The 23,906-nt window shown below is 55.5% G+C and overlaps 1 protein-coding gene across 21 annotated transcripts in view; it reads left to right on the top strand.

The window, feature by feature from the left end:
- LOC123376123 (myomegalin-like) overlaps positions 1-23,906 on the top strand; it is a 159,515-nt gene that overhangs the window by 112,578 nt on the left and 23,031 nt on the right. For 18 of the 21 annotated variants that reach the window (XM_045027893.1, XM_045027890.1, XM_045027892.1 and 15 more), the window contains 10 exons: positions 6,620-6,702; positions 7,796-8,019; positions 14,216-14,603; positions 15,697-15,874; positions 16,303-16,419; positions 16,788-17,220; positions 17,861-18,096; positions 19,052-19,103; positions 19,765-19,997; positions 23,069-23,209. In XM_045027893.1, the coding sequence (XP_044883828.1) occupies positions 6,620-6,702; positions 7,796-8,019; positions 14,216-14,603; positions 15,697-15,874; positions 16,303-16,419; positions 16,788-17,220; positions 17,861-18,096; positions 19,052-19,103; positions 19,765-19,997; positions 23,069-23,209 (2,085 nt within the window). The remainder of the gene's footprint in view (positions 1-6,619; positions 6,703-7,795; positions 8,020-14,215; positions 14,604-15,696; positions 15,875-16,302; positions 16,420-16,787; positions 17,221-17,860; positions 18,097-19,051; positions 19,104-19,764; positions 19,998-23,068; positions 23,210-23,906) is intronic. The other 3 variants (XM_045027883.1, XM_045027882.1, XM_045027877.1) reach the window with 3 other exon arrangements.

The raw sequence follows: 23,906 nt of genomic DNA, 5'->3' as shown, positions 1-23,906 counted from the left end.
ATGGCAGGAGTCATAACTTAACCTGTGCTGAAGGGGAACCTGGCAGAGCTCGCACCGAGTGCAAACGATGCTCTACCCCGTGCAGGAGAGTGCAAGGAACACGACGTGCCGCCACAGCTTTGCAAAGGGCTGCTCCAGGATGTGAAGTTCAAAGAGACTCTGGGTGGGGCTTGTTCACGGCTTGCAGAGGGGCAGAGCAATGCCAGGCTAGCCAAAAGAGGGCTTTGCTAATACCCTAGTGGGGCAAATAAATTAGAGTAAGTATTGAGAAAGGGTAGGAAAATGTTGGGGCTAGGAAACTGCTTTTTAAAATCTCACTATGTAAACTTGTTTGGCCCGTTTGGTGTTAAAGGAAACCCTTCTGATAATTAGTGATCGCTGCAGAGCAGAGAGGGAATGCTTTGCAGAATATGCCAGTGAGTCCAAGTCACCTGTATCCTAGACTAATAGGCAAATTAACAAATTTACTGAATCACGGCTAACTCTTTGAACAAGCATGGGGGAAAAACCAGTATGGGTCCAATCTTCAAGTCAGGAAAGGAGAGCAGCCCTGCCAATTACCAGCTGGTAAGTTCAACTTCTTTCCTTAGCAAAATGTTGGACCAAATATTAAGAGGAAAAAGATCTGTAAAGATGGAAGGGATATTGGAACCAAGAGCAATAAGCAGCAGAGGGGATTTCAAGCAATGAATCCTCAGAATGCCAGTATAGCGCTTTGTTTCGAGATGTCCAATACCCCAGGTAGACTGCAGCAGGCTGTACTTGTATGGGTATGAGAGGGAGAGAGAGAGTTCTCACTGCTCAAAGAAACTGCAGCAGAGTCCTGCTGGTAACAACCACCTCTAAACTGGAGTAGCTGGCATGAGTTGGACCCTAGCACCGAGAACCAAAAAGTAGAAACGGCAGCAGCTGGGGCTGGGAGGTGGTTCCTAGCAGGGGCGGCTCTAGACATTTCACTGCCCCAAGCAGGGCGGCATGCCACTGGGGGCGCTCTGCCGGTCGCCGGGAGGGTGGCAGGCGGCTCCGGGGGACCGCTGGTCCCACGACTTTGGTGGACCACTGGAGCAGCGGGAGCAGCGGACCCTCCGCAGGCATGCCTGAGGGAGGTCCACCGGAGCCGCCTGCCGCCCTCCCGGTGACCGGCAGAGTGCCCCCCGCGGCATGCCGCCCCAAGCATGCGCTTGGCTTGCTGGGGCCTGGAGCCGCCCCTGGTTCCTAGTAGGGTGCTGCAGGGATCAGTGTTAGGGCTGGTTTTATGAATGAGCTGGACTAGCAGGAAATGACCTTGAAATTTGCAGTGGCAGGCTTTACTGGCGGGCCATGTGCAAATCAGCTGCTCTTAGAGCTGTTAGAATGGCACACAGACCATTTTAAACAAAGACTTGATCTGGAAAATGCAACTCTAATGCATCTAGGGCAAACTAACCAGAGACCTGCCTATTTCATGGGAGTGAGCCATGGTGAAAGTGTAATGCCAGAAAAGAGAGGGGGACTCAAGTGGGCAGACAGACAGGTTTGTATCTGAAATGGCTGAAAAGCACCAGTGAGAATAGGCACTGCCTATATGACTGTGATGGAACAGAAAGGAGATGGTCCCTCATGGCTCCACTTAGACAGCAGCAGGAATCCTGGGACAGGTTCAGGGCCCTGGCTGCTACAGCTCCTGTGTGCCACTCCAGTGGGACATGGGCATCTGAAGGTGTGTGTGGGGGGGAGCCCCCAGGGGATTCCCCCAGTGCAGGGCCAGCATATGGATCTTTGCTGTCCCCTCTCATCCCCTAGCCTAGTGGTGTGTGAGGAGCTAGAGGGGGTGTGGTGGTCAGAATGCTCTGAGCTCAGACAAGTTTGATCTGCACAGCAGCCCACAGCCAGCTGAGAGAGACTGCATAAGTCAGAGCTGGGGGGAGACACCTTAAACGCACTGGCACCCATATGCCCCTTCCTGGGTGTCTGTCCTGCTGTGTATGGGCCCCTCCAAACAAGAAGGCTGGTTAGTGCAGAGGGCAGCAGGCCTGAGTCAAGCACCTTAGCATGGAAGGATAAAAATAGCATTGAGTATTTTGTAATAAAGCCTCTCTACCATTTCTAAATTAGGCTGTCTGTGAAATATTTGGCCTATCCAGAATACATGGCAAGTCCATCCTCAACTGGACAGTACTCAGCACTGGCTGCTGAAGCCCTGCTTCAAACAAGAGCCATCTGAATTTTCCCTAAATAATCCCTAAACCTGCCTACCAGAAACTGGGACTGGATGACTGGGCATGGATCACTTGATAAATTGCCCTGTTCTGTTCACTCCCTCAGTAGCATCTGGCACTGGGCAGCATTGGAAGACAGGATACTGGGCTAGATGGACATGTGGTCTGAACCGCTACGTCTGTTCTTACGTTTGCCTTGAAGTCCCAAAAGTGTATTTTACTTACACTCATATATGGAAAAACTCCCTAAGGGGCTCTGCCCACATTAAAAAATGGGGGAGAGGATAGCCCAGTGCCAAGACCAATGGTGCAATGCAATCTTGATGCTGTTGAAGTAAGTTTTGAGTTCAGCAGAGCCAGGATTTCTCCATCAGCATGGAGAATGGCTGATGCAGAAAGTTCTGGGCATGTGAAAATAGGAAGATCTGTGGAAACTTTTGCAACCGTAACTCTAGTAGGAGCAAAGGAGTGCAAGCCGTTGAAATAGACTGATTGGAGAAGGCAGCAGAGCAGTTAAGTTCGGGGAGTTCGCTAATGACACTAGAAGGCAGAAGGGAAGTGCCTGGCAAGGCACATTAGCAACAATAGACTGGATTTTTCAGCTCTATTGATAGTCTCTGAATTGGTGGGATCCTCTGAGGATAGCGATGGAGAAGCTGTTGGAGGTGGCTCCAGAGAGCACCTGGCCAGTGTATAGTTAGCTAGGATGCATGAGGACCTTGAAAGAGGGACAGAACTGGGCTCAGCTTTGATAGACTTGTAAGCAAAAATTAACTGAAATGGTGCCCGTCCCAAGATGGGCTGCAAAGAAGGCTCGGTGGGGAGAAAAGGGAGGCTTGGAAGAGACTCGATTGAGATACTGAACCTCGTGAAGGGAAGTTTAGAAGCTCGACTGGTCCCTCTGCTCATTCTGACTCACATTGCAAGAACCAGGGAGTTTTCCTGCTTAAGTGGCGTTAAATTCAGAGCAAAGAAAAGCTCTGTTCACACAGTTTCTGAATTCACTGCCTGTAGGTCAGAGTCTAGAATCTGAGTTTATGGACAAGGAGCTAAAATAAATGTAATCAAATCTCATGCTTCAAGGCATCAGTTTTTCTGCTGAGGCCAGGCAGCAGTTCTCACCATGTGTGGCACTGACAATTAGCCAGATGCTGTGTGAGAGGTGTTGCCTTCCCCTGAATCCCTGGTATTGCTTTAATGGCAGAGGGTGGATCCGAGACTTGGCAGCCCACTGGCCAGCTTTGGTCCTGTGGGAGTGGGAAGGGCTGGAGAGCGCTTGGCATGCCGTGGTCAGCAGACGTAACTGTGTCCCACCCTGCTCCAGCAACTGGGGGTGGCTCTACCCTGCTGCCCAACAGGCCACTCCCCATAGCCGCAGTGCTTCACGCGCAGAGGGCAGGGCAGTCAACCTTCGCCCAGGCCACAGGGTCTCCTCTCCCATTAACATATCCCCCAACTAGGCTCAGATAAAGCCCTCATCCCCCCCCTTGTGGGACAGACCAGGGGTTTTCCCCCAGCACCCTCTCTGGTGCGAGGCTGAGCACTGCCCCATGTCTGACCTCCCGGTTCTGGAGCTGGAAGAAGCTGTTGCCCTCTCCTCACAATCCATAGGAGAATCTGGGGCCACCTCCCTGCACCCATGCCGAGAGCCAGGGGGGTCAGAGCCTGGGGACTACCCTGTGTGTTCGGCCCCTGGACCAGCTCTTGTGTGTGACCCCCTGAGAAGCTGGGGACTCTGCTGGGTGGGCAGGAGGGGCTAAGAAGGGCAGGTGAGTGAGGGGCACAACCGTCTCCAGCCAACCTTGGAGCAGCTGCACCCCCCTCTCCAAAAGCAAGGACCCCGGGAGCAGCCGGGAGTGACCCCTGCTGAGTGAGAGTCTGATATAAGAAACTGGGGCTCCCCACCTTGTAACTTGAGAAACAGTCAGGGACTGGGTGAGACTGAGGATCCTGTCCCGCTGGCAGTGATACCCCATGAGAAGCTGGGGCTGCTGTGACCCTGGGATAGGCCAGAGGCAGCCTGGCTCTGGCTGAGCCAACAGGACTAAAGCAGAGCAACCATACCATGCTCTGCTGCCAGCACTTCGCTCTGCCAGCCTGTGGAGGGAGGAGAGCCCTGCCACCGCATGGCAAGGACAGCCCTCCCCTCCAGCGCTCTGCCCTCAGCGCTGTTGGCACTAAACATGGGCGATCCAGCCTGGGGGCAACGGACAGCGTGCAGTGCTGATGCTCAGGTGGTTGGGTATCTGCTGGGATCGCTAGCCAGCCATGGCCGGTGTTTGAGGATGGCTTCCTGTGAGGTTCACTCTCCCTCTTTGCTGCTGATATTGGAGCAGGCGGAGCCAGGTCCACGGCACATGGGAGTCGGTGTTGATCTGTCAAAGGCAGTAGAGTCATGCTGATCTGCACCGGTTGAGGATCAGGCCCAGTGCTGCTGTTTCCTGCGGCTGACTCCAAACCTCCCTAAGACGTTCACTCCCAGCCTATTGCTGGGCTCCTTGCAGCCCTGGAATCAGCCGGTGACTTGTCAGTTCCTGGCTTTTTCCTTCCTGTCCTGATGGGTCTTGCCAAGCTCTGGGCAGCCGGTGTCAGGAACCACAATTGACAGGCAGAGCAGAGTCTGCCGGAGCCTTGGTGGTTGTGAGGCTTGGCGCTGTTGGGCAGAAGAGTGCCCAGAGGCTGAGAGAAGCCCTTGGCTGTGCGGTGAGCTGTTAGGGGTGAGGGCATCAGGGAGCGAGAGCTTGTAACACAATTATTATAATCCATCAGTACTGCAGTAGCTCCTGACAGTTCCAGTCCTGACCCAGAGGGTTATTGCAAAGGTCGTTTGGTTGGGTTTCCATTGGGTCCCCTATTCATCACTTCCCCTCTCCCTTTTGGACCAGACCCCTCTTGGCCGATCGGTGGAACCTGCAGTTTTATTCTGCTTGTCGTTGCACAGTAACGAGGCCGTGCAGTGTCCCTGGGTCTGCAGCACATGCTCCACTGGAGTCCTTGCCTGTCTAGCACCCTCCCCAGGGCCTTGGGAGCAGGGTTCCCTCTAATTTTTCCCACCCATGTGCAGAACGAATTTTGTTATGTGCACCAATATGGAGGTGATGTGCGACTCCATAACAGAATTCATGTGGTGGGGGTGAGGCCGAGGGATTCGGAGTGTGGGAGGGGTCAGGGCTGGGGCAGAGGGTGGGGTGCCGGGGTGTGAGGGCTCCAGCTGGGGGTATGGGCTCTGGAGTGGGGCTGGGGATGAGGAGTTTGAGGTGCAGGAGGGTGCTCTGGGGCTACAGCAGGGAGAGAGGACTCCCCCTAGCCCTGTCTCCCCGCAACAGCACCTGGGTTGGGGGGAGGCGGGGGAGGGGAGGCACCTCTCCCCGCCGCGGCAGCTTTAGGACTGGGGCTGCAGAATAGGCGCCCCTCCCCCAATCCCCGCAGGTCCGGCCGGGGCTAGGTTCAGGGAGGGGCGCCCTGCGACAGGTCCGCTCTGGGCCATCGTGGCTGGATCTGGGCATGGCCACCTAGGTTCGCACTGCGCTGCCCCAGCTGCAGTGGGATCCGGGCTGCAACACACTGCCCCAGTCGTGGATGGATCTGGGCCGTGCTGCCCCAGCTGCGTTTGGGCCAGGGTAGGAGGCCACCGGCTGCGGCAGGTCCAGGCCGTGGCATAGTTGGGGCTGGAGAGCTGCCCTGGCCATGGCAAGTTGGGGGTCGGGCTAGGTTGGGGCCAGGGGAAGGGCGCCCCTCCCCCAGCCACAGCGGGTCCCTGGGCAGGTTCCCCGAGTGCCTGCATGACGCAAAATAGGCTGCTGTGTGGTGTCGTGGCCACGCAGCTTACAGGGAACCCAGCTTGGGAGCTGCATGCTTTTCCTCTCAGGCTTCCTGCAGCAAGGAGGGGCCATCCAGGCATGGGGGGAACCGCAGGGAGCTGGGCGGGAATGTGCCTCGTACATGGCATTGTGTGTGGGTGGGGCGGGGGGGGGTGCTTGCAGCTTTTGCTTGCTGGGAAAGGGCAGGAATGTGCACAGGGCATCTTCTGCAGAAAGACCCATGGCCCTGAGTCTCTGGGAAGCCAGGAATTGGACCTAGCTTGCTGGTGACTGGCTGTTTCAGAGGGCACCATGGGGCGCAGGTTGCTGGGGAGTGCAGGTAGACTTCCCTGCAGCGTGTGCAGCCCCGGCTGGGAGGGCTTTCCCAGTGGCCTCCAGAGCCGTATGGGGGTGCCTGGCGCAGGGAGGGAGTGGGGCCATGTCCCAGGGCGGGAGCAGCTGGCCTGGCTCAGTCCTCTGTTTCTAGCCACTGTGAGGCCTTGGCGGCATTCCCCACACTGGGTGCCTGCAGAGTGGCTGGGCTAGTGGGAACTCTGATGAGGCTGGAAGAGCCTGGGTTGTTCTCGCTCTGAATGCTTCATGGCCTGGTGTCTCTGCTAGGTCAGCCTGGACGGGACGATGCCGAGGACGGCAGCGCTGACAGCATCGAGGGGGAGGCACCGCCCCGCACCGCGAACCAGCAGGTGAGTCCAAGAGCTGCACTGCTTTGCTGAGGTGCTGCCGGAGCTCGGCCAGAGTAGGGCGGCCAGGGGAGCTCCTGGAAGGACCCAGGGCAGATTGCCTTGGAGCTGTGCAGCTGACCTGAGACTTGCTCATTGCTAAACAGCTGGGAGTCAGGCTGGCTGCTTTGACCAGCTGAGAACCGGGGCCTGGTGCCTGGTGAAGAAATCCAGCAGGAACCAAAGGCCTTTGAGTGCAGCTTGCAGGGTTGATGCTTTAAAAGCCTTCCTGGGCACCATCCAGCCCTGCCCCAGGCAGCTCAGTGACCATTGCATTAGCCCTTCGCAATAACCTCTGCTATGGCACCACACTGTAAATTGCCATGTACACGCAGGGGCGAAAGAAAATGCAGGCCTGTTATTTACCAGGCTGCACATGGCAATAGACTATATTGGTAAGGGATGCAAGGAGAGTATGGGTCACGATGCAAACTGCAGACACACACACAACTAAAATTAATCAATTTAAAGTTTTATTGGGGATAATTACAAGGGGTAAGTGAGCAGCGTATGATTAGCTAATAGAGTTAATGAAACTTAAAACACACAATGACTAAAATATCTACTAACAATATTTATAAACAAAGATGCAGCATTTAGTAATAACCGATACTTACAAATACAAACCAACGCATAACGACCGGCAAACGTAGAAACTCTGTTTGAAACACGTGAGCTGAGAGAGAGGCTTCGAGGTGATCAGGCTCGGTTACGGGTTTACACAGGATACACAGGATTCGTTTTTCTTTCTCCTCTCCCTGCCTGCACATGGCAGGCAGGCCTATAAAGTACCAACCATGACATCATAGAAGCATCATAGGGGACGGGGCCCAAAACCTGTTTGTGTTCGTTTCTGATGGCACAAGCAAAGTTTACACCAAGTAGGGGAGCAGGTGCCTTAAAGTCTGGCTTTGCCTCCAAAAGGTGAGGAAATGCATATTGTTTTAGAATGCGTTCAACACTGAATGACAAAAGAAGAGGCCAGGGCAATACCGGTATGGGCAAGTTTTACAGGATGCAGACAGGAACTCATCTCAACACACACTTCCCCCTCCAGACCAGCCAAGGGCTCCGTGCGAACAGCCCGGAGGCCAAGGCAGCACAGCCTGATCTCCTCACCCTGGCTCCCCTGGAGAGGGACAGCAGCCTGCAGGCAGAGCTGCTCCACGTCAGAGCCAAGAACCAGCAGCTCCTGGAGCAGAAGGTGAAGGTGGAAGGGGAGCTGTGGGAACTGAAGACTCTGATGGAGGAAGCTGGCTTCTCGTCTCTCTCTTCCATCAGGTAGGACAGGCCGACGCAATTCGGGCATGAGAGCCTGGGGTCATGAGAGTGTGTGAGGGCATCAGGCTGCAGGGCAAGGAGGGAGCACAGATTCTTTAGGGCCCTTCACCATTACCCTTCCGTGGGCTCAAGGCATAACCCGGTTAATGTAGGCACCCCCACCCTTACCCAGTTCCTACAGCTCCGGGCAAAAGGCACCTGCCTATAACCAGTTCCTAGGGCTCAGGGCCTAATCTTCTGTGGGTTTGTGGGGCCTTTTGCCAGTGAAAGAGCCTTACACAGTAATAGCCTTAACCTCTATTTATTAACAGTCACCAAAACAGACTGCACACGCTAAGCATACAGTGCTCACCACTCCTAATAAGGCAGACTCCTGGTGGCCAGTCAGGATCAGATCATCCGGGGACTCCAGCTTCTGCACGGTGTGATTGGCAGGATTGGAGTCTGGCAGCTCTGATCTTGGGCTGTGTCCTGGGGTTAGGTTCCAGGGAACTTCTGTTTGGACCCCAGTTTATATAGTTACATTTGAGTCCTGCTTAGCTCTTCCTTAACCAATCGTTTTAAACTAAAGTCCTACAAAACAGTGTTCCTAGCCCATTACAAAACAGTTCTTTACCCAGTCAGACCCCACCAGCTTAGTTGATTTATATCTTGCAAAATTAGTTCTGCAATGGACAGAAACAATCAAAGAACCAGGCAGAGACTCTACAGATAAACGATAGAGAAGTGGGGACTGTAAAGGCAAACAATAAAGAAATAGAGATTTCACAATCACGGCTGTTGATACGTGATTCCTTGCCAGACAGAATGCGTCAAAGAAAGTTTTCTTAAGATCTGTTTCTTTATCTGGTGATGGTTGGTAGGACAGGAGCCTCCTTAACAGCCCTTTACATTGTTTTTATGTAATTTAGATGGAATGTGAGGATGTGACTCTGCTTCTTAGCTTATGGCTGCTGCTTTCCTAATGTGGCTGCTGCTGCTTACTGTAGAAAAAGGCCTCAGACCTTACAATCCTCTTCTTAATGACGCTTTTACCAAAGCCGTCATTACTGTTACAGGAGTCCAATACTCAGACCTGCTGAGCTTGGACTTGCCTCCTGGGTATAATTAACAGGTTCCTTATTTGACTTGGTATGCCAGCGTCCTGTATTCTCTGAACAGTTCTCTTCATGCAGCAAGCCAAAGCTACTATGCTCACTATTAGAGCCAGTTGGATTCCAGTGATCACCACAAGGTGGTGAACCATTATATTTAGCATACCAGTTGCAGAAGGCGACCACCCTAATAGTGTTTCCCACCAAGAGTGATCTCCTGCATTTGCAATAGTTTTCAGCACTTGAATGATTTTTGTATTATTGTGTGGTACTTCAGTGTATTTGCTTTCCTGTCTGCGCAACATATTGTAAATGTGCATATAACATAGGATGGGCCAACGATTTCCTTATCATGGTCTTATTCATGCCTAAGGTTACAGGCATTGCATTGTGATACAACTGTGGTTTAAACTTTAAGTAGTTTACAGTCCACAAGGGCACATAGTATTCAAAATCGCAATTTATAATTTTTGTAATATTGCAAAAACATCTATTCATAAAATACAATTCCTTATAGTATACTGCCACCATTGGACAGTGATTCCTAACACAAACACATCCCCTTCCTGCATATATATAACAGCTGACTTTTGTTCAGTGAATATATCAAACATACATCTTTGAGTCCCTTAGGTCTGAGCATAAAAACATTTATCTCTTTTTTTGTAAATTTTGATCCGCACACACTCACGCACACCCCAGATTTTCATGGGCCACACACTGAAACATGCCAGTGGTTTTCCATTGTTGATGTTCTTTATATGCCCAGGAACGATGATCAGCGGAATACATAACCAAATTTTTTTGTTAGCTGGATTCCCAGAGGTACCACTGGATAGTTATCAATAGTTAGACCGGGGTGTTCTTTTACTGCATATGCTTGTAGAACCATTTCGTCTTTATTCAGTGTAAAGTTTACCAATATGCACCGTGCCATTAATTGTCTCTCCCATCCTGTAACATTTTTCCAGCAACAACTTTTTTATTTCCAAAAGCAAATTTCCTTGCATGCCTTCCCGAATCATTTGGACAACCAATTGCTGACTTATTTCTTGGGCCTGTGTACAGGCTAATGCTAACGACATATTTTCTTGAATTGTTCCTGTCAAGGCTGATTCCCCACTCTGGCACTTCGAGTGCAGAAGGTGGGGGCCCACAAGGATTCGAAAAATTAATACTGGTCACTCTAGGCTTGTATTAAACTCCCAAGGTTACAGCTTTTCTCTGACCTTGGATTGGTAGATGCTGCCATCACCCAAGTACAAAACCTCTCTGAGAAGGCGCACTTGGGAATTCCTTCCTGTGGGGTACCTTCAAGCCCTTTCACCCCACCCCCCTTCCGGGGAAGAGCCGAGAAAGAAAACAAAGGAAATCAGCTGTTGCCACCAGCTAATTAAACAACATTTGCACAAACCTCTTAGGGACACAAAAATCCAATCCTGTTCTTAAAAAAGGTAAATTTTATTAAAAACAAAAAGAAAGAAAATACATCTGTAACTTAGGCTTTTTGCTAGGTTTAAAAAAAACCCAATTACAAGGATTAAGCATCAAGATAGCTTCTTGAGGTCCAGCTTAAGGGTTACAAGCAAACCAAAAGCACCTGGGGTTAGCACAGAGGAATCCACAAGCCATAAAACCTAATCGCATCTTCCTAGACATTTCCGGATCTACTTACATATCTGGGGCTTTAGATGAATAGTTTCTAGGTATGATACTGATTATTTTTCATACCTAGCCCAAGTTTCTCACAACATAACTGCTACCTGTCTGCCTCTCTCCAAGAACAACAACAGACAGACAAAAGGAGAGTCTTGTTTCAATTTTAAAAAGTACTGGCCTTCCCATTGGCTCTTTTGGCCAGGTGCCCACTCATTTCCTTTTACCCATGCATAGCAGTGAAACTTTTTAACCCTTTATAGGTAGAGCAAGTAGAGAACAGCTACTAAGAGGGATTTTATAGCTACTGGCTGGATTGGTGTCCATAAAAGAGACCTACCCTTCCCTCCACCTTCATTTATCACAGTTCCCATAGCCCCTGCTAAAAGTAATAAACCCTTTTCACCTTGCTGTTGCCGTACTGGCCATACTTTAGAAAATAATTGTTGCCCCATTCCTCATTTTGATAAGGATGTGCTGATGGGATTTCTAAATTCTTGTATTTCAGCTGTAACATAACTCAGTTTGTTTGCCAATACCTCTATGTTAGTAGCATCCAGTATTCCAACTCCTAATCCAGTTCCACCCAAAGCAGTTTCCAACACAACCCTTAGGAACCTTTTCTTTAGGCTTCCCACCTGTAATGATGCTGGTTCCAATGGGACCCAACTGAGAGTGCCAATTCAGGACAAATTGCTTAAAACAAGGCAGTTATAGCCCAAGGCTGGGGTTTTTCCACCCTTAAGGCAAACCAAACCAGCCAGCCAGAGAGGACTTTGGTTTTACCCCACTGGCTAACCACAGGTCACACAAGCAATTCCCTTAGACACTCCAGTCTCCCAGTATCACCACCAGTGCCACTCCTTATGGGGACAAATGGTTATGAAAACCAATACCCTAGTAAAAGAAAAAAGGTTCTCTCAAAGGACCAAGCCCCAGACCCAGGTCAGTATACAAGTCAGATCTTACCCACAAATCATGCTGTTGCCAAACCTTTAGAATCTAAAATCTAAAGGTTTATTCATAAAAGGAAAAAATATAGATGAGAGCTAGAATTGGTTAAATGGAATCAATTACATACAGTAATGGCAAGGTTCTTGGTTCAGGCTTGTAGCAGTGATGGAATAAGCTGCAGGTTCAAATCAAGTCTCTGAAGTACATCCCCCGCTGGGATGGGTCATTCAGTCCTTTGTGTCGAGCATCCATTTGTAGCCAAGTCCCTCCAGAGATATGAAGCAGGACTGAAGACAAGATGGAGGAGCTGCAGCAGTCTTTTATAGTCTCTTGTCACATGGCCTCTCTTTCTTTGTTCCAAAGACAAGCATTTGGACACATGGCAAGAAAAAACAACCCCGTAGAGTTCTGTCCATACCCTGCTGAGTCAGAAGGTGTATCTGTCTTCTCTCAAGGGGTCAATTGTATAGCTGATGGTCCTTAATGGGCCATCAAACAGGCTAGGCAGAGCTGACACCAACTTGTCTGGGGTGTCACTCAGAAGCATAGCACAAGTTTGAAATACAGACAGTATAGAGCCAATACTTATAACTTTAAATACAAAAATGATACATGCATCCAGATAGCATAATTATAACCAGCCAACCATAACCTTGGCTTAGACACCTTATTTGATCCCCTTTCTACAAGATTTGGTGCCACTACAGGACCTTGGTTGCAACAATGAACTGTATGGTTCCAGTTCATATTAATAATGTCATACCACCCCTCCTGGCTGCCAAGCAAATCCAATAACCTTCAGTACTTCACACTGAGATAGTGTTAGGGCAGCTATACTTTCACTGGGCCTTTACTGTACTGCCCCTTGTAGTAATCAGGGAAGATGTTGTAATTCCCTCTTCTTGTCCAGCATGGCCGCAGTTATCCCGTGCTCACACAGTGAAATAAGCTGAACAGCCTCTTATCCTTGGATAACTGCGCCCATGTTAGAGGGGTTTCACTGCTTTAACTAGGGCAGCAGTTCTCAAACTGGGGGTCAGGCAATGTCCAGCTGACAGCTGTAGAGCCCTGGCCAGCTGGGGAGGGAGGTGGGGATGAATCACAATTAAACAGGAGGGCCTGGGGGCAGGGGAGACACAGGGTGTGGGCAGGGCAATATGGGCTACAGCCCAGGGCAGTGGGCAGTGGCTGCAGAGAAGAGGGTGATGTGGATGTCTGCACAATGCATCTCTCTTCCGTTGCCTGCGGGCCTGGGCCATAGGTTGCATTACAGCCTCCTGATCCTGGAGAAGTTCCCAGAGGGCGCCGGCCTCTGTCCTGGCTCCAGCCTGGTTATGCTCCACCCTGGGCTGCTAGTGGGGAAGGGACATGGTTCCATGCACTGTGCCAGCCCTCTGCATGGCAGCCTCACTCTCCTGCCTAGCACATCCCCTGGCAAATGGCACGTGGGGGCAGAGGGTGGGCTGGCTGGGGGAGGGGCTGGTCTGCATCCAGGAGCCAGCTGTGCTGCTTGGAGGAGGGTGGGCCCTCAGTGGAGTGCAGAGGGGCCAGAGTCTGTGCCTGGGGGGCATCCAGGGGAGGGATTCCAGCTGCTCCTTGTTGGGCACCACGTGGTGCCCCACGTTACTATCTGTATTGTGCTAGCATCTGGGAGCTCAGTGGTGGCCCAGGCCCCCGAGGCGCTAGGCGCTGTCCAGACAGAGTCAGTGCCCACCCCTAGGAGTGGCCAAGCTACGTATCAGACAGGAGACAAGAGCTGGACACAGATTGGGGAGAACCAGGAGCCAGCGAGACAAAACTGGGCAGTGGACTCCACTCATCACTGACCTGGCTGGTCGGCTCTTCGCAGGGGTCACGGCACTGCAGAGCCTGAAGGCAGGGTTTGAAAGAGGCTGGGGAGGATTTTGCAGATGGTCAGGCGGGGAGTGTCTCTCAGGCGAGGGACCGCACGTCCCAGGCACAGCAGAGCTGGGAGGCAACTGTTCGCTGCTGACTGGGATGATGGGGTGGCTGCGAAAGAGAGGACCATGGTTTGTGTGTGATGGAGATGTGGGAGCCAATGGAGAGATGCAAAGAGAGATAGGGTGACCAGACAACAAATGTGAAAAATCAGGACAGGGTGGGGAGTAATAGGAGCCTATATAAGAAAAAGACCCAAAAATCAGGACTATCCCTATAAAATCGGGACATCTGGTCACCCTAAAGAGAGAGGGGATGCAGTCAGGTGCCAGGCCAGGCAATGATCATTGCGGGGCATTGGGAATGGCCAGGAGTCCTGCCAGCCGCTTGGCCTGGCATGCAGCTGCCCAGGGCCCCTCCCAAGGCAGCATGGAGGGCGATCAATGGCCTAGGGAGAACAGGGCAAGAAGAACTCTCCAGCCCTCTCTGGGCTGGGGGAATCTGTGGGGATGGGGAGTAGAGGTGGGGAGCTGTTCTGGGGTTGGGTCGTTTCAGGCTCCCCACGCTGACGGTAGCCCCTTTGTCCCCTGCAGGAAAGTCCTGCTGAGCCTGTGCCTGGAGACTGCCGAGCTGAAGGAGCGGCTGGGGGGATCCCCGTTGTCAGAGGGTTGGGAGGATAAGGCAGAGGCCGGGGGTGCCCTGCGCACCCAGAGCAGGAAGCTGCAGAGCTCGGAGACGGTCGTCACCCTCCTCAAGGAGCAGCTGGTGCTGAACTGCCCGGAGGGCGAGAGCAAGTTCCCGCCCCAGCTTGTCGCCGGCATGGCCACGGAGATCGACCGGCTCCGGGCAGAGATGGGGGTGGCATCTGGGAAGCGCCCGGCCCTGGAGGGGCAGCTCCAGGAGGACCCAGCAAAGAGGCCCTGCCCTGGGTCCCAGGCAGTGGAGCTGGGACCAGCCCAAGCTCCCAGGGGCACAAGCCAGGTAACTCCCTTGGCTTAGGGGACTGGGAGAGGTTCAGCCCTCAGCAAGGAGCCCGCCCTGGCCAGCAGGGGGCAGCCTTCCCTGGTTGCCTGTTGGCTTACCATGCCAGGAGAGGGATGGAGCCAGCCCCGGGTGCCCCTGAACTAGAAACCATTGCAGTAGATGGGAACGTGATGCCACCTTCCCTGGCCAGCCAAGCTGGAGGAAAGGGAGGGCAATATGGGCACTTGGGGCAGCCCGGGCTCCTTCCCAGTGATCAGAATGACGCAGCAGAGCTGCCTACACTCCCCCTGGCTCGCAGAGCTCAGACCTGCCACAGAGCCTGCTCCCTGTCTGCATCTACCAGGGCAGCCGGCTTTTCAGGAGGGGCTGCCCCGTGGGCCGCCTCTGTGCCCTTCCCTGTCCTGTCTGTCTGTCCGTCTGCTGCCTCTGTGCCCCATCCCGTCTGCGTGTCTGTCTATCGCCTTGGTGCCCCTTCTCCTATCTGTCTGTCTGCCACTACTGTGCCCTTTCCCTGTCTGTGTGTGTGTGTCTGCCACTTCTATGCCCTGTCCCCTGTCTGCCGCCTCTGTGTCATGTCCCGTCCGTGTGTCTGTGTGCTTCCTCTGTGCCCCTTCCCCTGTTCGTGTGTCTGTCTGCCACCTCTGTGCCCTGTCTCCTGTCTGTCTGCCGCCTCTCTGCCCCTTCCCCTGTCCATGTGTCTGTCTGCCGCCTCTGTGCCTCGTCTCCTGTCTGTCTGTGCACACTGTTCCTCTGTCATTGTCAGTGACTCTGCCCTCAGCTTTGGCTCTGGACCCCAAGGTCTCACCCTGCCCCTGACATTTCTCCCCCTTGCTGTTGGTGCTGGTGCCCTGTGGCTGGCAAAGAGCCACCCTCCCGGGCAGGTGAGGGGAGGCAATGGGCCTAGGTGCCTGCACTGTGTTTGGGGCTGCCCCCCACCCCATTGCAGCCTGAGGGAGAGGGTGGGGCAGGCAGGCGAAGGAGGGAAAGGCCGGGGGGGTTAGTTAGGTGACTCACACACTCATTGTTCCAGCTGCATCAGCTGAGGGGGCTGGCTAGCGGCTGTGTCACTGCTTGCTTCCTTCCTTCCCAGCAGATGGAGGCCAGCCCTGCGGGCAGCTGGCAGCAGTTGGTGGAGCCCAGGGTAGGGCCGTCAGGGCAGCTGGTTCAGTGCCGGCAGCGCAACCAAGAGCTGCAGGACAAGCTGGCCGTGTCAGAGGCCACAGTGCGGGCTCAGGCGGAGCAGCTGGAGCAGTACAGGACCCTGCTCAGTGAGTCGGCCTCGCGCCTGGTGTTGGTGGGGGTGGGGGGAGAGCTGCACTGAGGTTCCCTCTCCCTCTGCACTGGGAAACGGAGACTGCCAGGGTCCTGTCCCTCCCGCGTCCCAGGGAGCTGGGCTGAGGCCAGGCGGGTGAGAGAATCCAGAATCACAGACACAGTCTGGAATGGAGCCATTCTGTGCGGAGCTGCAGACGCCTGTCTGGGGCCAAGGGAGAACAAGTGGGGCCCTTGGTCTGTGGGACTCCGCTATAGTTATCTGTCCCTGCGCTGGAGCCCGGTGCACCAAACAGACGCAGCCCCTGCCCCAGGTAGGAGGCAGCATGTTCCCAGCAGACAGCAGAGCCCCTCTGGGGTCCCAGGCCCATGGGGCCCACACGCCAGAGGCCCAGGCTGCCATGTTGGCTCTTTGCCCCGGCAGGCGAGCCCTTGGTGCAGCAGGAGAACAAGCAGGTGCAAGTGGACCTCCAGGATCTGGGATACGAGACGTGCGGGAGGAGTGAAAATGAGGCCGACCGGGAGGAGACCCCCAGCCCTGGTAAGGTGCAAGTGGGGAGGGGGCAGGGCTGGTGGGAGATGGCAGCCTTTGGGCCCAGCCCCTGGAGCTCCTCCCCCGGTGCCGTCCCATGCCCAGCAGCCCACTGGTTACCGGCAGTTTGCTTTAAAACAAGCTGCTCATCTGCTACAGAAAATCTCTCTGGGTTTCTCCCGGGTGCTCTGCAGTGGCAGTGACGCTACCCAGCCCTAGGCCCAGCCCCATCAGAGGCCTGTGTGTGGAGCTGACTGGGAGCCCCACGACCAAAGCTGCTCCCCCAAATCCCTCCTGCCCATCTCCCCATGGGGCTTAGACCCCCAGCAGCAGGGGCTGGGCACCCCAAGACCTCAGGCCTTCCTTTCCCTCTCCAGAGTGCGAGGAGCCAGATGTGTTCAGCAAGGCCGGCCTGATGGAGGAGCTGAGCCGGCCGGGGCCACGGGGGGGCCTGTGCTGGGGCCAGTCAGAAGACGTTGCTGTTCTGCAGCAGCATGTGCGGGAGCTCCAGTTGCAGCTGCAGAACTCGAACAAGGCTCTCCAGAGGCTGCAGCGCCGCACCCGCTCCTTCTCCAGCACCAGTGACTACGCCTCAGGCGCCGAGTGGCTCCACAAGCCGGTGCCCAGCGCCACTGATGAGGACGAGGGCTGGCAGTCTGATGGCGTTGGGGCCTTCTGCCCCCCTGCGCTCCAGGCCAGCAGAGACCTCGAGTGGCTCGTCCACAGGGTGTCCCTGCTGGAGGCCCAACTGCCTGGGCCCTGGGCAGGAGGGGTGCTGCCTGAGGAACTGCGCTCTGCTGTTTGGCCAGGGTAAGGAGCAGGTAGGGACAGGCCTGCTGGGCCAGACCCTCAGCTGGAGGGAGCTGGCCGTGGCTTCCAGGCAGCGATGCTGAGTTACAGCAGCTGAGTCTCTGGCCATGTGGGCCATGCATCCAAGGCAGCTGCCAATTAACTCTGGCATCCTCCCCTCCAGCAGGCAGCAGGTGAAAGGCCCAGAAAGTGGAGGCACAACCCGGCACGGACTTGGCATAGCTAGAACCATTGGGGCGGTGAGAGCGTCTCCAGGCAATGGGCTCTGCTCTCCAGAGCCACACAAGCCCCAATGCCCAGAGCATGCGCCCTCCGGCAGCTGCTGAGGGATCCTTCAGAACCTCCCCCCCGTCCCACTGGGCCTGTGTCTCAGGGTTGGGGACCTCAGGGCCTGGCCCTTTGCCAGCAGGAGGCCAAGGGTCTGGGCGGGCAGGCCCCTGGGCTCAGCCTCGCTTTGCCTGCCTTCGCTGCACAGGCCAGAGGCTGTGGAGGCTCCAGTTGTCTGGATGTGAAGCTGGTGCCTCTTCTGGCAGCTCACTCGCCCTGGGGATGGATGGTCTGAGAGCAGCCAGGCCGGGGTGCCGCCCCTCCTCCCGCCCTCCTTGCCCAGCTAACTTCCCTCTGCCCTCTGCCCTGGCAGGAAATATGACTCGCTGATCCAGGCCCAAGCACGGGAGCTCTCTCACCTGCGCCAGAAGATGCGGGAAGGGCGCAGCGTGTGCCACCTGCTCACTCAGCACCTTCGGGACACCGTCAAATCCTTCGAGGAGCTTCTCCGAGGCACCGACATCGACTACTACATGGGCCAGAGCTTTCGGGAGCACCTGGCCCAGGGTGGCCAGCTGGCCGAGAGACTGAGCAGCAAGCTGAGCAGCAGTGCGTGGCTGAGTAACATGCCGATCTGGGGGCACCAGTGGCTGACGGAGCTCACCGCCACTAGATCTCATTGAGGCCAGGGGCTTAGGAGGATTCCCCAAAGGATGAATGTTTATATGGAGAGAGAACAGCTGCCGCTACAGGGCTAATCTTAATACTACATGAGAGGGGACATAGGCTTGCCTACCTTGGGGAATGACCATGGTTGGAAGGAAAGTCCCTCAAGGGCCAGTTATCTCATAATTGCCCACTGCAGCAGCTAGTGTGTCCCATGGTCAGAGACTGCGCTAGCCCCATCTGCCATCCTCCGGCAATTGCTGTCTTCGCTGGTTGGTTGACAACAGTATTTCCCTGCACATGCTAGGGACGGTCTTTTTGTTTCTCTCCAGCACCCCACACGTATCAGGGTGTTGCTGGGCAGGTTGCTGGGCAGAACTGGAGGGTGAGGCCCTGAGACGGCTCCACCTTGCGCCGAGAGCTGGCTGGGGGCCTGGGTCCCACAGAGAGAGAGGTTACCCCCAGGCATGGCGAGCGCTGCCCTGGCCTAGCGTAGCTGCATGGCTACTCCTCCCAGGATGGCTGCCACCTCCGGAGTAGGTGGGAACAGCTTGGGGACTGGGGCTGGAGCAGGGGCAATTTAGTCTGGGGGTACTGTGCAGGGGAGGGGACCTGGGGTCTGTCAGTGGTCTCTTGGTGACAGGGGACCTGTGCTCTCAGTGGTCTCTTGGTGAGGGGAGGGGGGGCATGGTCTCTTGGTGACGGGGGGTTGGGGGCCCTGTGGTCTCTTGGTGACAGGGGAAGGCTGTTTCTCGACAACGGGGGGCGATGGGGGAGGGGGGCGTGGTCTCTTGGTGTCACAGAAGGGAGGGTGCTGTGCTCTGACATGGGGGCCCAAGGGGAGCTGGTGCTGTGCCGCCCTGCACCCCTGACAAGACCCCTCTGGCTTTGCTTTCAGGGGATCGCTCTGACGTGGAAGATAAAACCGGACACGAATTCGTGGCGCTCAGGTAACCACACGGGTGATTCCAGGGAGTCCCGGGATGTCTGCTCTGGCAGGGTGCCTGCCATACTGCACGGGGCTCAGGCTGCCTTGCAGAGCAAAGGGCACTGGCCTCTCCTTTGCTGACCAGCTGCTGGCAAAGGGGAGTCCGAGGGCCTTACGGGGCTTTCCAGCTGCGCTAGGCTGCCCCTCCTCTCCTAGCCCCATAAGACTGAGCAAAGAGGCCAGCGGAGCCCGTTCCCAGTCCAAGGGAGACATTGGCTAGTGACACGTAGGCTAATACCTGCAAAGCTGTCTCCTTTGTGCCCCTGCATGTGGAGGCCTGGCCATGCCCAGGAGCCTGGAACAGGGCATCTGAAGACTTTCATATCAGCGTGCGGGGGTCTCTGTAGTGAGGAACACCCTCATGAGAGCAGGAAGGGGCCCATGTGGGCAGATGGCCTGGATACTTGAAAGTGAGTGGGAAGCTGGGTGTGCTGAAGACAAGGCCATCAGACCCTGTAGAGAGGGGGCAGGGAAATGCATGGATCAGTGCACCATGCGAGGCCATCAGGGAGAGGGGGCAGGGGAACGCATGGTCTCAGTGCACCATGTGAGGCCACCCCTACCATAGGACATGTGCACTGTGTGCATGTGTAGATGTGGGGCTGACACATGCTCCCTCCCAGGCTGAGTAAGGAGCTCCGGGAGAAGGAGAGGATGATCGAGACCCTTCAGGCCAAGCTCCAGGAGCGCTGCGAGACCCCATCCAGCAGCCGTGCGCTCTCCGAGTCACCCCGCTCCAACAGCAGCGCCTCCTTCCTGTCTGATGGCCCGGAGGCCTGCTCCGACGGGGATGCCACCAGTGAGTACAGCCAGCTCCAGGGGGATCGCAGCGAGCAGCCGTCCCGGCGCCTCACAGGTAAAGCTGGGCGCTTCTGTGTCCCATGGACTGTGCCCAGGCAGGGGCTGGCAGAATGGGGAGGCACCCTGAGCCCTCTGTGCGCTCTCAGGGCTGACCAGGGCACGCAGCAGGAACTGGTCTCTAGTGTCCCGAGCCTGGCCCCTTCCCACAGTGTCTCAGGGCTCACCTCCAGCCCACAGTTGATGAGTCTTTGACTCTGGCAGCCCCATGATACTTCCATCCCAGCCAGTCCGTCTGCCACTGGCCTCTGCAAAATAACACTCAGCAGCACAATTAGCCCTCCCCCCCCACGGCCAGTGGGTCCCAAAGGATTCAGGCATGTGCAGGGCCACTAAGAGCATCGGGGGTACCTGGAGTACCCCACAGCTGCCTCCTAATTGGCTGGGCCTCTTGGATAATGTCACAGCCATGCCCCATTGGACACAGCTGAGCCCTCTTCACTTCTCCCCCCCCGAAAGGGACTGGTCCTGGGGAAGGAACTAGATCCCTTCCTGAGGCTGTATATACGTAGCAAGAGTGCATGGGCATTGTCTTGCTGCCAGCCCAAGGGAGCCACGTGCAGGTGCGTGGCCCTTGAGTGCTGATGGCACTTACTGGGGGTTTTCCCTCACTCTGCCCCAATCCCTGCACGTTGTTCTCTGGGTTCTCTGTTACTTATGCTCTCAGATGTTCCCTCTAGGGGGTTTCCGTGCTTCTGGGCAGGGCTGATGCTTGGCTCAGGCCAGGTCTACGCTACAGACACTGTTGGTATAAATACATGGATTCTTTCATGCCTCTGAGCAATGTTGTTATACTGACTGTAGCCTCCCGTGTAGACAGCACAGTGTTTCCCGCTGACACAGCTACTGCCTCTCGGGGAGGTGGATTAGCTACGTCGACGGGAGAGCGCTCTCTCATGTAAGCACGACAGCTGCACCGATGCAGTGTGTGAAGTGTAGACCTGCCTTCTGAATCAGGGGGGCACCTGCCTCACTCATAATGATCCTTCCAGCTCCTCCCACTGAAGTACCTTAAGGTGCTGTCAGACATCTGTGAATTCTCAGGATGCTGCCGGCTTGGAATCGAGACTGTGTGAAGCTGTTCCCTGGCAGCCTCCTGCCCCAGAATCCCCTGCCACTCAAGCATGTTATCTTATAAAATAATATTATTTTTCTCCCCTGGGTGGTTGTGTGAAGAGCCCCCAAGCACCAGGGAAGCTGGCTGGGAGGGGTGGGAGGTGGCACTTGTCTTCGGTGGCTTCTGGACCTGGCAATGATTAATTGACTGCCAATTAACCCGAGGTACTTAACACCTTGAGGGAGCCACCAAACTTTGCAGGCTGGCTAGAGCTGTAGGAGGAACCCCAGTAGCCTTTACAACTGTGCTAAATATCTTTAGTGAACTGATTGCCAGTGCGCTCCTGCTCTGAGAGCCCAGCCTGGCCTCCATCGTGCGGCAGGACACAGAGTGGACAGAGAGCTGGCTCTCTCCCTGCTAGTTTTGTCTGGGTCTCAGAATTTCAGGGGTTACTTTATCGCTAGGAGAGGGAGCACGCTGGACGGGGTGGGCTGTCAGCGGTTGCAAAGCCAGCAAGGGGGATGGAGGGGTTCTTGGGGCTTGTCTACATGGTATGGCAAAGCAGCCCAGAGGGGTGTGACATTTAAAAGGTGTTTTGCACTCTGACTGCCCTGCCTAGACCCTGCTGGTGTGCTCCAAAAGGTGCCTAGTGCGCGCAGCCAGAGACCCCTTTAACTCGCACTAGGCACCTTTTGGAGCGCACCAGCAGGGGCTATGCAGGACAGCTAGAGGGCTTCACAAGCCACACCCCGCTGGCGCACTTGACTGGTAGCCCCTAGACAGGCCAATCCCCTGGCAGGAGCTGCTGGGACACTGATTACCCACAGCTGCCTCCCAATTGCATGGGCCTCTTGGATGATGTCACAGCCACACCCCACTGGGCATAGCTGAGCCCTCTTCATTTCTTCCCCCCCACCCCCCAAAAGGGACTGATCCTGCACTGCCCATGCAGGCTATTACAGCAGTGTCTCAGGGCCCCCTTGGGCTTCGCTCTGCATACTAGTGAGGATGTCCAGGCTGCAGACACACGCAGCTGGCCCATGGGGCTCAGGCTAGGGGGCTGTTTTGAAACTCCGCAAGTGGGGAGGGACCTGGGGCCCACACTCAGACATCTACACCGCAGTGTTAGAGCTAGGGTGACCAGACAGCAAGTGTGAAAAATTGGGATAAGAGGTGGGGGGTAATAGGAGCCTATATAAGAAAAAGACCCAAAAATCGGGACTGTCCCTATAAAATCGAGACATCTGGTCACCCTAGTTAGAGTCCCGCAGCCTGAGTCGATTGATGGGGGCCAGCTGTGGGGGTTTCGTAGCTGAAACACCGGCCCCTGTCCCATAGCCAGGCTTGGCCCCTGTCCCATAGCTAGGGAAGCCCCATAGATCAAAGATACACACTGCAGAGAGGTGTACTGCTGTGTAGCTTCCTTTTTGCATATTATGAAACTGAGGCACGGCGGGCCTGATTTGGATTCTGGTGTGACTCCGAAGTGGCTCTACTGGAGCTAGGGGGATTGCTGTAGGTTTACACTTGTGTAACTGGGATCAGGATCCAGCCCAGAGATTCCAAGGAGCTTGCCCAGTGTCACCAGGAAGCCACTGCAGGGTTCCACGCAGAACCTCTTTCGGTGCGGTGCCCAGGCTTCCCAATGTGACCAGCAAGCGGGTGTCTGTGAGGCAGGCTCTGGCCATGCGTGTGCATCTCCCATCGTTGCTGGGGTGCTGTAGGAATTTGGGGAAACACCCCACTTCCCTAGCCCATTCAGATTCAGGTCAGCAAGGGGCTGTTCTATGGAGAATGCCAAGACGCTGGTCTCCTCTCTCTGCATCTGCTTTAGAGAGCTCGGGTCACTCACTTCCTCCCCAGGGCGAGGGTCCCATCGAGGCGCTACACCTGCCTGGGCTGCAGTGGCTATTGCCCCAGTCACCAGGGATGCAGCTGGGTGCTGGTGCGTGAGCCCGCACTGTTGTCGGCTCTCTGACGTGACCCTTTCTCTCTCGCCTGTGGGTCTCTAGACGTCACTCACCCTGCTGCTCTGGCATCCAACCCATCCCCCGCCGCTGCACCCCACCAGGCTCCGGCAGAGTCCATCAGAGGCTACCCCACTGGGCCATCTTCACAGCACCCTCCCATGGACAGCGGCCAGACACGCACAGGTACAGGCCGCCTCCGGGCTGCAGCAGAGACAATGGCTTTGCAGGCGGGGTTAGCAGAGCTCAGAGGCCAGTCCTGGAGGGGCTGTCCCCAGGGGTGGAAGCTGCTCCTCAGCTGCCCCCCTCCAACCCTCCCTCGTTTGCAGAGGGGTGGAAGCTGACTCCACCGTGGCTGGCTCCTTGGCTTCCTTGGAGCAGGGCTTGGCCCGCCATGCATGGAGAATTTTACCTTGTTGGCATCTTGCTGGGGGTTCTCCCACTGCCGTGTCCTTCCCAGGGCTGGGGTGTAACAGCACTGGAAGACATGGCAGGTGGGGGGAGAGCCAGGATGTGGGAGTGTTGGGGTGGGGTTGGGGGGGAGAACGATGGTTAGGGGCATGGACAGCGTGGCTGGGGGCTGGTCACCCTGAGGGGGTGATCATGCCTCTATCCCAGTCTGGCTCTAACGGGTGCCTTGGCGGGGCTCTGCCTGGAGCCTGGTGCAGGTGGCGCTTGGTGGTCTGTTCGCTAGCAGGCTGCTGTCTGCAGCAGGAGCAGATACTGGCTGGGGTTTGCACCTCGGCTGGACAAGCAGGAGTTTGTCTCTCCGGGATTTCTGTGCGGCTGTTCGGAAGCAGCGTCCCCACCCTGGATGGACTGGGCCTGGCCTGTTGCTGAAGAAAGGCACTAGGGGATTGTTAGGTGGGCGCAGAGTGTGTGA

This window comes from Mauremys mutica, chromosome 8 (assembly GCF_020497125.1).
Source record: "Mauremys mutica isolate MM-2020 ecotype Southern chromosome 8, ASM2049712v1, whole genome shotgun sequence".
NCBI lineage: Eukaryota > Metazoa > Chordata > Testudines > Geoemydidae > Mauremys > Mauremys mutica.
Note: the sequence above shows the minus strand (reverse complement) of the source record. Positions and strands in the feature narration are given on the sequence as shown.